The sequence below is a fragment of the Lotus japonicus genome, chromosome 3 (genome assembly GCF_012489685.1).
Source record: "Lotus japonicus ecotype B-129 chromosome 3, LjGifu_v1.2".
In the NCBI taxonomy this organism is placed as follows: Eukaryota; Viridiplantae; Streptophyta; class Magnoliopsida; order Fabales; family Fabaceae; genus Lotus; species Lotus japonicus.
Window position 1 is genome coordinate 89,594,754 of NC_080043.1, and position 13,764 is coordinate 89,608,517.

Sequence of the window (13,764 nt, forward strand, 5' to 3'; positions counted from 1 at the left end):
GCTCACCAAACTTTCAAGATAGAATGGAAAGCGTGCTAGAGTACATGGGACAAAACTTGCATATTTTTATTAAGGTGATAACTTTTCTCAACTTTCTCTTTCGCAATAAAGATGTCACGTTATAGTTGGATAATAGTAAAAACTACACGTATAGAACTATGTCTTAGTTTTTATCCTACCTGTTTTCACATTTACTTTCACACATCTCAAACGTAAATGCTTTATCACTTGATTGATCTCTTTTTCTATATATAACATTGCCATTTGGGACATTCCCTTTTCACCTGCATCAAAAAGTCTTTGGTGTTTCATCTGAAGATCATCCTCATAATTCAATTTTCTTCCAATGGAGTTGGGAAGCGTAATTGACTTCCTTCAGGACAAGAATGTTCTGGTCATCGGTGCCACTGGCTTCCTTGCCAAACGTGCTTCTCTCTTTCTTTTTCTCTTTCTAAGCTAGCAATTTTTATGTGTGGATATATGTATTAGTGATGTTGTGTTTTATATACGTTGCACCAGTCTTTGTGGAGAAGGTACTTAGAGTTCAACCAAATGTGAAGAAACTTTATCTTCTATTGAGGGCCTCAGATGCTGAATCTGCCACTAAACGACTGCACAATGAGGTATGTTATAACATCTTTCACCAGCCATGTACAATCTGTTTGGGAGAGGCTGGTTCTTCACTCTCACCAATTTATGATGCTCTTTTTTTTAAAGCCAATGATAAAAATTTATTAGACTGAATATTAACTTGAGAACAACGCCCTCAAGAATAATCAAGTGTCAAACGAAACTAGTTTACCAAATAGACCTCATCCCTACAAGAAAAATGTTGATTAGTGTCAGCCCAAAGTCAATATTAAGTAGGCAAAATTTGAAGCAAATGTTGATTCAGCGCCTGCGTCGGAGCTGAAATTAAAAGGCCTGAAGCTAACTCATAATGTCAGTCATGTGGCCGAAGCTACAATTCAATTTCAGTTTTGCTAACTCTAAGCTGAAACAACCACCCTATCATCCGACGAAAATTATTAAAAATTAGTATCGGTTGTAGAGGCCAACACTTATTAGCGTCGGCCTATAGATAACGTATTAATGCACTCCCTTGTTTAATTAAAGCATCCGCAAAGTATATTTATTTTTTATTATATTATTTGGAATACAAATAATGCAACAATTCAAATTTTTTATATATTTGAATTGTTAATGCAATAATTGCTCTAGAGTAGTAGGCACACTATTTTGTTGTCCTGTCTATATTCTTTCTATCATATAGTTGTGAAACTCATGCTATTGTAGAATCCTTATGTGTTTTTGGCTTTACATGGTAGTAAGGTAAGTAGTACAGCAATGATATGGGCCTGTGGAGAATGAAGCCATGTTCATATCATTTTCAAGCCCGACAGTAATACTTCACCATGCTAAATCTGTTTGTGACTGATACGTTATTTTCATGTGTAGATTATAGAGAAGGACTTGTTTAGATTGTTGAAGGAAAATCTGGGTGCAAATTTTAATACCTTTGTCTCAGAAAAGTTAACTTTGGTGCCTGGGGACATCTCTCAAGTGGACTTGAATTTGAAGGACTCTGTTCTCCGTCAAGAGATTTGTAATCAAACTAATGTTATAATTCATTTTGCTGCCACAACTAACTTCCGTGAAAGGTATATGTATATATATGATGTATTTATAACCTGATCTATATATGTGTTTGTTTCAAAAGTAAATTATCGTTTAATTTCTCACTGTCCCTTTAATTACAATCAAACAAGTTAAATATGTTCTTTTATCTTTAACTCTCATTATTGTATGCAGATATGATGTTGCGTTGAGTATAAACACATTAGGAGTAAAGCATGTCTTAAACTTCGCCAAAAATTGTATTGACTTGAAGGTTCTTGTCCACGTATCAACAGGTCAGTAGTCGAATTAGTTCCTTGTTCAATCAAAAGTGAAGGTATTTTTTTCTCAATCCATAGAGAGAGATCTGTTCACTTTTTGTCTTGACGCCGTTTGGCTGAGTTGAATCAATATGTTTTTAGCATATGTATGTGGCGAGGGAAGAGGGCTCATACTAGAGGATCCATACCAATTGGGTATGTCGCTAAATGGAATATCAGGACTAGACATTGATGTGGAAAAGAAAATTGTTGATGAGAAGCTGAGCATGCTTCAAGAAGAGGGAGCCTCAGAAAATGAAATTAAAATGGCTATGAAGGACTTGGGTATGAAAAGGTCAGTGTATCTACAAGACTTTTTAAGGGGAAAAAGAAACAAACCAATACTAAATTTTAACAAAATAAAATCTGCTACAAAGGCAAAATCATATGTACTAACAAACAGCAAAACATGAATGTTTTGGGTTGTATCTTGATAAATTATCAGAGCAACTCAATTTGGATGGCCAAACACGTATGTTTTTACAAAGGCAATGGGAGAAATGCTTGTAGGAACTCTGAAGGAAAACATGTCTGTTGTTATTGTGCGGCCTACAATCGTTACCAGCACTTACAGAGAACCTTTCCCAGGTTGGATTGAAGATGTAAGGTAAATCACCAAATTTTATATCATTCATAATGTTCATGTGCATGCATTAATTACACTGCATCACAGTTACACTTGGTATTGTTGCATTTTGAAATTTGAATCATAGTTTTATGTCCCTTTAATTTGCTTTCCAATACCATGGCAGAGTAAGCATATACATAACCATGTTTTTCTTATGATGCCCCTTGCTGCAGAACCATTGACAATTATTTTGTTGCTTTTGGTAAAGGAATGTTAAAATGCTTCCTTGGGGACCTTAATGTAGTTTGTGACGCGGTGAGTGTCCCTATACTAAGCATTTAATCTTCTGTCCCAAAATGATGTCTTAATTTCTTGTCCTGCTATGAAATCTTGCCATGTCAATTAAAAATTACATAAGTGAGGCAGTTACAAACTTACATCGTGATTTTTAATTGACGTGTCAACATTTCATTGGTATGACGGAGAATGAGACATGTACAGTTTGGTGACCAACTTTTCTCTACAAATTATAGACTCTCCAATTCATTCTTTGCTCAAAGTGGATATAACTATTCTGAGTCCAAAGCAGATACCAGCTGACATGGTGGTGAATGCAATACTAGTAGCCATGGTGGCTCATGCAAATCATCCTTGTGATATCATATATCATGTGGGTTCCTCTGTTTCAAATCCAGTCACATACCATAATCTTGAAGACTACACCTTCAGATATTTTACTGCAAAACCATACATAAACACAGATGGAAAGCCTATCAAGATTGGCAAAGTTACAATACTGCACAACATGGATAGCTTTCATAGATACATGTTCATTCGTTACGTGCTTCCAGCAAAGGTTGTTTCTAGTCCTTGATTTCTACTTCAGATTCATCTATTCGTGTCATATTGCATCCAAGATCAACTTCACTCTTAAAAAAATTGATAAGATGGCCTTAATTTACTTTTAATACCTGTAGTTTTCCAATGTGTAATGTTGGCCATATAATTTCTATTGCTCCAATTAAGTCCTTTATTTTCAAAATTGAAGAAATGTTATTATGACATTAACTTACTATCGAATTATAATCAAGGGAAATGCTAACATGGATCACAATTTTTGACGTAGATGAAGTCTCAAGACTATCTATGTCACATGTAATGTCATAGATTGTGATCTATATCAGTTTTTTCGATTATTTATTGGATGACAAATTGATGTCAGTACTATATTTGTTCAATTTTGGAAGTGGGGGATTTAATTGGAACAATTGACACTATTAGACTAAAATCAATCCTTTGTAAAATTATAGATACAAAAAATGAAATTGAGCCTAATGAGAAGTGCGCTGCTTACATGTGTAGTTTGCATTTTAACAGGGGCTAGAGCTGGTTAATGCAGCATTTTGCCATTATTTTGAGCAAAAACGTCGTGACATAAACAGGAAGATCAAGATTGTAATGCAGTTGGTTGAAGTCTTCAAGCCTTACTGTTTCTTCAATGGCGTGTAAGTTAACTAGCTGCAAAAGTAAGATGCTAATTACTGTAACACATTTGATATGAATTTGCTGAGACAATTAAGCTTCTTTTGGTCACAGATTTGATAATATGAACACAGAAAAGTTGCAGATAGCAGCAAAACAAGGTGGGGTAGAAATGGATTTGTTTTACTTTGACCCAAAAATGATTGATTGGGAAGACTACATCATGAATATCCATTTCCCTGCTCTCGTCAAATATGCCTTCAAGTGATTGATTCCAACTCTGAAATCTGAATTTGTTTATAGCTCTTGTCTTTAGAAACTTGTAATGTTCCTTGAGTAAACTATGCTTCTGAGATTATATAATGTTGTGTTAATAATCATGGAATGTAATTATATATAATCTATCTTACATGTGGCAAGTACTTCAGATTTTATATAGTTACTCAATATTTATATATGGTATGAATCAACTTAGACCCGTGTACTAGTAATCATACTATTAGTATTATAAAAGTTCTGGTATTTTATTTTATTTTGTCACCGTCAGGTTATGTCAACAACAAGCTGTTGGTATGCCTTATATTTGTATATATTCTTCAATGGATAAAACTATCATCAAAATACAAGTTGTTGCACCTAACTGTCTAATTTAAAAGATAATAGTCTAAATATATCGAAAATTTTAGAGTAAACCAACTCACAGCTGTCAGCCTGTCAATTAGTCATAAATTAGCTAGAGATTTATGTAGCTAATTTTCTTTAGCTTGATAAAATTAGAAAGTTGAAAATAAAAGAACCAAAGTAGAAGGAGAGAACACAATGAATTTTAACATGGAAAACACTCGTGTGAGAAGTAAAAACCACAGGATCAGGATAGTAACACCTCAAGACACTTAAGAACAACAGGACCAAACCATTAACTACTAGGATAACAAATACAATAAGCTTTCAGACATTTGCAAATATCTGAAGACATGTGTCTCTGAAGTTAACTTTTCTAGCTAAACTTGCCAGTTGTAACTTGAAAAAAAACTTGTTGATATTGCACCCACGTAGTATAGAAACTATCTCAATCCTCAAATCTTATTGTATAACAGAGTATGACAAAATAGGTTTATTTACTATCCATTGTTGGGCTTCAACTTTATTTATAAGGAAGTTTGATAATAAAGCCTTTTTCTCCACCAGGTATAAAACTTCTAGGGAAACCCCCTTTTGACTAAATTGGAAAGCATCAGCAAACCAACACTCACACTTTGAAGTATTCTTGACATTGAGTGTCTTAGTAATCATGTTGGACCGAATCCTCCTTTTTATCCACATGATCACACACCAACTCCAGAAACTAAAGAGATTGCATAGCATATACTAGAAGATAAGCCAAAATAAACTTGGCAAGACTAAGTCATCATGCTTTATTCAAAAGCTTGTTCTTCCAACACAATCTAAAAGGGGGTTATCCATAGTCTCTCCCAAAGACAGATTAAGATACTTCCCAGTGTTACTTGTTCGACATATTCTTGATATATATAGTTGAGTATTGTTCATTAATCATCATACTTTCTACTATCAATGTTTTTTATATGTTACCTATCAATGTTATTAGAACATAACATCCTGTTTTTCTCTAAATTCACCTTCAACCCCGATGCATCACAGTAATCATTCAAGTTTTGACAGACCAATTTTAACAGCTCCTTTGAAGCTTGTCAAGAGAAAAGAATATTATCAACAAAGAAAGTGTGAGATACCTAGCTATGTCCTTCTTAGTGATGCTGATGCGCACCAAATGCCATGCATAATCCCTTAATTTATTGGTTCATATGTCACAATCTTAAACAAAAAAATGGAAGTGCAAATTGATTTGCTTAAACTAGAAGAACTTTACGGCAATAGATGAATTAAACATGATTGTGGATTCATATGAAACTCATCTTGCACTACTGTTTGTCATCTTTCCTATGATGGTAATTAAATAGCATTTCTATCGAATAAGACATATATATATATATATATATATATATATATATATATATATATGTATTTCATGTTTGGAAAGTTTTCCTTTTGTATTTACTTGTAAGTTGTAATTGCAACATCACGTGGAATCTACCGTACGAAGCTTTTTACCCATGTGCGCTATTATAAGTTTCTCAAACGTTCACAGTTACCTCACAAGCACTACATCTTTTGTGTCATTTTCACATTCATTTCCTTTCTATTAGCTGCATAATAAACCCCATCCCCTTTCATTTTCACCCCATCACATTCATCCAATATTTGCATTAATTGTACTTTCGTCACCGTGCACATATATATCCAAATCAACAGCCACACACCAACTAAAAAGAAGAAAAAAACCTTGCAAATTAATTTGGGTCCAGCTAGGAAATTATCTACAGCATGACTCAGATTCTCTTATCTTTCATAAACCTTAACAGGCAAACCACCCCTAAAAGTAGCAGTTAGACCCAGCGCGAATCGGGGCTCCTGATCCGGCCCAATAACCCGAATGTCAAACCGCCGGACCAACGCGGCGGCGACACACTTCATTTCCACCAAGGCCAAATCCTTCCCCAAACAAACCCTCACCCCAGCCTGAAAAACCGGGTACTTAAAGGGGCATTTCGGTACAAACACGCCATCCTTCAACCACCTTTCCGGTTTAAACTCGAGACAATCGGGGCCCCATATCCGCTCCATCCGACCCATCGCATACGGGTGATAAGTGACCCGACTCCCTTTCCTCACAAAAGTGCCATCTGGCAACACGTCATCCTCCGTGGCGTATTTTGAGTCAAACTGAACCGGCGGAAAAAGCCGCATGCTCTCATGAACCGCCGCGTTCAAGTAATGCATCCCCCTTGTCTGCTCAAAGCTCGGCGAAACGCCGTCACCAGGGCCCACAATCCGGTCCACCTCCTCCCGAACCAGCGCCTCCACTTCTGGATTCTTCGACAGAAGAGCAAAAAACCCGGTCAAACCGGCAGCCACCGTGTCCCGACCGGCCAGTAAGAAACTCACAACAATGTCCCTCAGGTAAACGTCGTCGTTTACAGTCCCCATGAAACACGAGAGAAGATCCTTCCTCGTTCCCACCCCCATTTCTCTCTTCTCGTTTATCATCTTCTGCGCGAAATGGTTTACTACTCCTACAGCTTCTTTGAGTTTCTTCTCATTCCCTAAATTGAAGAAACGTTTCGCCTTCCAGACGAAACTCGACGCTGCCATCGCTCTCTGTGCGGAAAGCGTCGAGGCTAGGTCGAAAGCTTCGGCGAGTTCCGAGACAGGGAATGATGGCAGGAGACAGCATGGGTCTAGCCCGAAGGAGAATTTGCAGATGTTGTCGAATGAGAATCTTCTAAGAATGTCCTGCAGGTCGAGGACATTGTTTGCTGATGCGGCTGTTGCTGCCATGAGAGGGGTCAGCCTTGTTTGGATCTCCTCGTTGACTAGCTCCATCGCGTAGGAGCGGATCGCGACGCTGCCAAGCTCCATGCTCGCCATCTTGCGCTGGAACTTCCACGACTCTCCGTCTACGTTGAAGATTCCACGACCGAGTAAATCGCCGAGGATGGTGGAGAACGGTTTCCCTTTCGGGTAGTTCTGGAAATTGGTTTTCAGTATGTGCTCAACATTTTCTGGGTTGGAAGTGATGGTGTTTTTCAGGACGTGGACGTGGATGGTTCCGGTGGGTGAGGTGCGGAGGAGGTGGGTGTACCAGTCGCAGAAGTTGAAGAATTTGCTGGTCCAGCTCATGGTTAGGTAGCTCTTGCAGAGATCGCAGTTGCACCATGGTTTCATCCTAGAGATGAAGATGAGGAAGGAGAACAGAGAGAACAAAAGAGTGAAGGAGAAGAACAAGAAACTGCATGTTGCAGCAGACATGGATTGCAGAGAATCTACAGAGCTTGACATAGTTGTTTCTTTTGTGGTTTTGTCTCTTTCTTATGACTTGGTTTTCTAGAGAGATGAAATGAACTGTGGAATGCCAAGGTTGAAACTAGGAACGCGTTATATATATAATGGGATGGAGGATTAAAAAATAATAAAATAATTAATTAATCAATACAATGGGCTAGTGGGGTTTTCTGTTTTAGCCTCTTCTTTCTTTTGTGCTCTATTTTAATTATCAAAAAAGTTATCTCACATATCATTTTCACTTCCACCACATGAAACATGAATTAAACAGAGATAAATGAGTCACGTTATAATTGATGTGATAAAAGATGTAGAGAAATTAAAAAAAAAATAGTAAAAATGATATGCATGAGAAAGCTAAGGGATGAAGTGTAAGACTATCAAAACTCATTTTAATACTATTAGTGTATTAGTGTATTCTGGATGCCAATGAAGCAAAGAATTGGTGGAAAGTGGAGGGTTGACATGAGGACACGTAAACATCAAAGCCGTCGAGTCGTAGGGCGAGTGCATGAATAACGCGTGCGGAAAAAAATCGACACTATCTTGGGAAACTGTGACAGATTAAGTTTATTTCAGGCACGTGATGGTATTAATTTGGGTATGGTTTGGGCTTTGTGGGCCTGATTTTCTAACTTGTTGATTGTTTCTTCGGCTTGGTGTATGTGTCTGTCTCTAGAGGGTGGGTCTTAGCAGCCGTCAGCAGTTGAGGGAAATTCATGGTTGAAAAGGTTGTAGCCGTTTTTCAGGACGGCGTAACGTGGTGGTTAATTTATTGAGCTTATCATGTCGGCACTTTTGGCTTGGTTATGATCCTAATTCCTGCACAATTTTCAAGTAGTAGTAGCTGTAGTGGTACTAATCAAACTCATGCCCACAATTACATGCACCCTACATCTACAGTGATACTAATATAGTTTTGCACGTTTTGATTTTTTGTGTGCATGGTGGTGGCCTAGTCGGTAGGAGTAAGCCCTCATGTTGTCAACATTTTTTTTAATTTGTATTTTTTATTATTTTGATTATTTTTTATTATTTTGATTATCTTAGTTGGAACTTGGTAGCTTGGAAAGAAGGGTGAACCTAATATGCACCAATTTTAGGTGGTGTAATTTTACACCACCTACTTTAACTGAATATAGCAGGTCAACACATTATTTTTTTAAAGAAAAAATATTATTAAAAATTTGTTATGTATTAAATTTCTTTTAAAAAAGATGTGTTGACCTATTATAGCAGGTTAAAAAAAGTGGTCTAAAATTAGATCATTTTAAAAGTGGTCTACATTAGGGATCACCTGGAAAGATATTATGCACCAGAATACACAAAGAGGGCTCGACCTTAAAAGGCGCCCGTGCTAACATGTATAGGACTTGGATTATAAAGAGGTCGTGTGTGAATTTATTGTGTGAAAGCAATGGAACTCATCTCTAGCACTATTGATGGTTAAAATTATTGACTTAATGACACTCCATTTATGCCTTATTGTAAGCTATTTTTTGTGAAATTTTTGTATTCTTAAATATTAGTAAAAGCATTAAATAGTTTTTCCTAAATTAACCTACATATTTAATGTGAAAAATATGGTGAAATTTTGAAAGAGAAAAAGTTTGATGCACCGACGGTGTAAAGTTTTTTTACACCATTAACCAATTGGATTTCAAGGATGTGGGAAAATCTCTCTTTTCATTTAATTTCTTTAATTGACATGTCACATCCTTGAAATCTAATTGGTTGACGGTGTAAAAAAACTTTACACCGTCGATGCATCAAAATTAAACTCATTTTGAAATATTAACTTGGAGAAAGAAATTCATGTGAAATTAAATAAGGGTAATTTATAATAATAAAAATGTAGACATTTATTTGTTGGTAACTACTTTTTTATTTAAAAGAATTGGGTAAAATAGACTTTTTTTTTTTTGATAATTGGGTAAAATAGACTTTTATACTGAGAGAGAATTATATGTTGGGTTGAAATGTTTTGTTCTCGTATTCCAAGAAATTAAATCGATGAACATAATTGCGGATGAGTTTGATGCGATTTCTAGAGATAGTCATTCTTTACAGTTTCGGAGGTTTCCTCTTTCATTTGTTTTCCAGCATTTTTGTAGGGATTTGCTAGTGTACTAAGCATTTGACTTCACTCGCATTGGCATTTTTTCATATAAAAAAGAAAGTTATGACATGTATTAACACCGACTAATAAATGAAGTGATCTGTTTAGTGGAGCCTGCGAAACGGATTCACTTTATTTTTATATCATTTAATTATAAGTAGGTTTTGATGTAAAAACATCTAATGTTTTTTTGAAAGGAAAAAACATCTAATGTTAAAGATATTTAAGATATAATTTTAAAAAAAAATAATATTTAAGATATATTTCGTGTTGAGCTCCAAGCTTAGTATAACTTGTTATCAACTTATCGTTGTTATAAGAGGGGCAAAAAAAAAATCTTAATACATGTCTCACAATCTTAATAAATGACAGATATTAAGAGGAATGAGGGCAGTATAAAAATAAATTACCCTCTACCTCACCACTGTAACTATTTTCATTGTCGTTATTACCATCGTTATTGTTATCGTCATCACCACCTCCACCGCTACTACCACCGTCGTTATTGTCATCACTATCAGCGCTACGACCTACCACCACCTTCCATCACCACCACCACCTCAACCGCCATCGTCATCACCACCACCACCACTACATACTACCATGATCCACCACCACCACTACCTCCACAACCACAGTTCTCCATCGTCGGCGCCACTACCATCATCACCATTACTTCCAACATTGTCATCGCCATAACCACTACTCAACATCACCACTGCCATCTCTGCAATCACCACTACAACAACCACCCTATCCATTATGAGCTAATTAATCTCACGTGACCATGTCACATGGCCATCAGAGTTCCGGCGTTGACCCAGATCTTTGGAGGGTCGACCAAAACCAATCATTTCGACAAAGGTTAGGGGCGATTGTCCATATTTACTCCGACGAGTGACCAATGCCAAAAAAGAGGTAAAGTACAGGGACCAAAAACTTATTTAAGTCAAGAATAAATAAGAATATTTTAGTGAAATATTAGTATAATTATCATTTTAGTCTTTGTACAATAATCTTAAATAACAATTTTTATCGAATAGATGGTGTAATATTAATGTCTTTATTATTTTTATAAAAAATTAATATACTTTTTTTAACAAAAAAAGAATTAATATACTTAAAAATTCCTAACCTAGCATTTATCTCTCTTACCTCTTCAATTTTCCTTTTAACATTGACATATAAACTTTAAAAAAAGTTTCATAAAATGAAAGATGTTAAGAAAAACCAATGGAGTATTACAAAATAATATTGTGGCCGGAAGAAAGTTCTATTGCACGCATGTTGTTTGGATGTTCTTGCGCCCATTAATCGAGAGAGAGGATAGACACGGGTTTCGATCCTCTCATGTGTAAAAAAACTTGAGAGTGTCAAGTTTCATCATCTCACCATTAATTTTATTTTATTTTATTTTTCATTTATTATCTACACAAAAGTTAATGGTGAGATGGTAAAACTTAACACTCTCAAGTTTTTTTACACATGAGAGGATCCAAATCCGGATAGAGACATAGAGTTTGAAGCACAAGGAGATCATGAGATATGTGAAATGAAATCAATGCTTGCCCATCCTATCCTATGCTATTTTTGGCTGTCTATTGTTATCATGTCGGGCCGGAGGGTCCCTTACTATCTGGATAAGTGCAAAAGTGAGATCTAAACATGCATGGACCATGGATTTTCAATGGTTATATATTCTAATTAAGGAATGGTAATACATAGTTGGTGTAAATATTTTTTTATACTGGCATTCAATAATGGATCATTAAATTAAATTAGAAAATAACTTTTAGAAATAAACCTCTAGGATTCTTTCCTGTCTTTTCTCGTGTAATAAAAAAGATATCACCGTTTCTTTAAAGGACAATATAGTAGTGTAAATTATTTTTATACAATCTAGAGGTTAATGTTGAATCTTCTTTCAATAATTTCTTATGAACGGTAAGTCATGTTACTAATGGGAGAAACAAAAATTGTTTGGTCTATCCTATGCGGAGGTTCATCCCACCATATATTACAAGGATAATCAATCACAATAGAAGCAAGGATAAACCACATTATTGCTTGCCTCTTTACATGTGAGAACACAGCATTTCTCAAACTAGAAGCAATCTAATTTCTTTCAATAATTAAAAATAAACAAATGGAGCTATTTATAAACGATCACTCAATTAAATCTCTATCATTAAGATTTTTTGAAATCAAATGAATTTATAGATGAATTCTTTTTTTTACATTTGGAAAAATTAAATGTGAATTCTAAGGGTAGGTTTTTACCCAATCACCCATTTCGGTACTAAGGGTAAGTTGATAACCCACAACGGAAGGCATTCGGCCTAATAAAGCGGATACTTCGAATCCTTCTTGGACGAAACGGAAGATATTGTCGATATATAAAAGTACGTCTTGTTCATTCACATCTCGAAAATATTCTGTCATAGTTAGGGCAATTAACCCAACTCTCATACGAGCTCCAGGCGGTTCATTCATTTGACCGTAGACTAGAGCTACTTTTGATTATGTAATTTTTTTTCATTAATTACTCTAGATTCTTTCATTTTCATGTAAAGATCGTTTCCCTCACGAGTACGCTCACCTACTCCGCTAAATATGGACACACCCCCATGAGCTTTGGCAATGTTATTGATCAATTCCATAATGAGTATTGTTTTACCCACCCCAGCTCCATCGAAAAGTCCTATTTTTCCTCCACAGCGATAAGGAGCTAAAATATCTACTACTTTAAATCCTGTTTCAAAAATCGATAATTTTGAATCTAACTGTATAAAGGCAGGCGCGGATCTGTGAATAGGAGATGGTGTACTACTTCTACCAAAGAAGGGTTCATATAACTTCTATTCAAGTAGTTTATGTACCCGCAAACGATTTGACTGATCCCGCCACGACATTTGCACATTTAGATGCTACTATTGTACTATCAAGAGGATTAGCTGCCAAAGGTATCTATCCATCATTAGATCCTTTAGATTCAACATCAACTATGCTCAACCCCGAATCGTTGGTGAAGAACATTACGAAACTGCGCAAAAAGTTAAACAAACTTTACAACGTTACAAAGAACTTCAGGATATTATAGCTATCCTTGGGTTGGATGAATTATCTGAAGAGGACCGTTTGACCATAGCAAGAGCACGAAAAAATTGAGCGTTTCTTATCACAACCCATTTTTGTAGCAGAAGTATTTACCAGTTCGCCGAAGAAAATTGTTGGTATAGCAGAAACAATTAGAGGGTTTAAATTGATTCTTTCCTCTTTATATGTGAGAACACAACATTTCTAAAACTAGAAGCAATCTAATTTCTTTCAATAATTAACAATAAACAAATGGAGCTATTTATAAACGATCACTCAATTAAACCTCTATCATTAAGTTTTTTTTAAATCAAATAAATTTATATGTGAATTCTTTTTTTTACATTTGGAAAAATTAAATGTGAATTCTTTATATAGTTTAATTAAATTTTATATCTTAAAATTAAAATATCTATGCAAATTACACGAGAAAATACTAGTACACAAATTTATCCTTGCGAGCTTAAATGGTTATAGAACAATTCAATCCATGTTTTTCAAGTGCGGACTACATGAGCTATATGTCCCAAAGTTGAAACCTTTGTCTTTTCTTCTAAACTGCATCCATGTTAATCACATGTATTTGAGATTATAAATGTAAAAGTAGATAGCTAAATTAATAGAGCAAATAATAACGTGAG

General features: G+C 35.5%; 2 protein-coding genes across 2 annotated transcripts; one reads left to right on the forward strand and one right to left on the reverse strand.

Moving 5' to 3' along the window:
* Window positions 1-273: 273 nt before the first annotated feature.
* LOC130747166 (fatty acyl-CoA reductase 3-like) lies at window positions 274-4,461 on the forward strand. The gene is made up of 10 exons (XM_057600020.1): window positions 274-425; window positions 520-623; window positions 1,459-1,661; window positions 1,813-1,913; window positions 2,040-2,232; window positions 2,383-2,544; window positions 2,739-2,820; window positions 3,095-3,361; window positions 3,883-4,010; window positions 4,102-4,461. The coding sequence occupies exons 1-10, from the start codon at window positions 347-349 to the stop codon at window positions 4,253-4,255; spliced, it is 1,473 nt and encodes a 490-aa protein (XP_057456003.1). The 5' UTR covers window positions 274-346; the 3' UTR covers window positions 4,256-4,461.
* Window positions 4,462-6,255: 1,794 nt separating this feature from the next.
* Window positions 6,256-7,977, reverse strand: LOC130747165 (cytochrome P450 94C1-like). Its single transcript, XM_057600019.1, has one exon. It carries the CDS (start codon window positions 7,903-7,905, stop codon window positions 6,406-6,408), a length of 1,500 nt encoding a protein of 499 aa, XP_057456002.1. The 5' UTR covers window positions 7,906-7,977; the 3' UTR covers window positions 6,256-6,405.
* Between the last annotated feature and the right edge of the window lie 5,787 nt (window positions 7,978-13,764).

Excerpts from the sequence above, each read along its gene's own strand:
- LOC130747166 (XM_057600020.1), top strand. The coding sequence starts at position 347 with ATGGAGTTGGGAAGCGTAATTGACTTCCTTCAGGACAAGAATGTTCTG. Across the intron at positions 2,233-2,382 it reads AAGGACTTGGGTATGAAAAG|AGCAACTCAATTTGGATGGC; the intron begins GTCAGTGTATCT and ends ATAAATTATCAG. Across the intron at positions 2,821-3,094 it reads TTAATGTAGTTTGTGACGCG|ATACCAGCTGACATGGTGGT; the intron begins GTGAGTGTCCCT and ends AGTCCAAAGCAG.
- LOC130747165 (XM_057600019.1), bottom strand. The coding sequence starts at position 7,905 with ATGTCAAGCTCTGTAGATTCTCTGCAATCCATGTCTGCTGCAACATGC.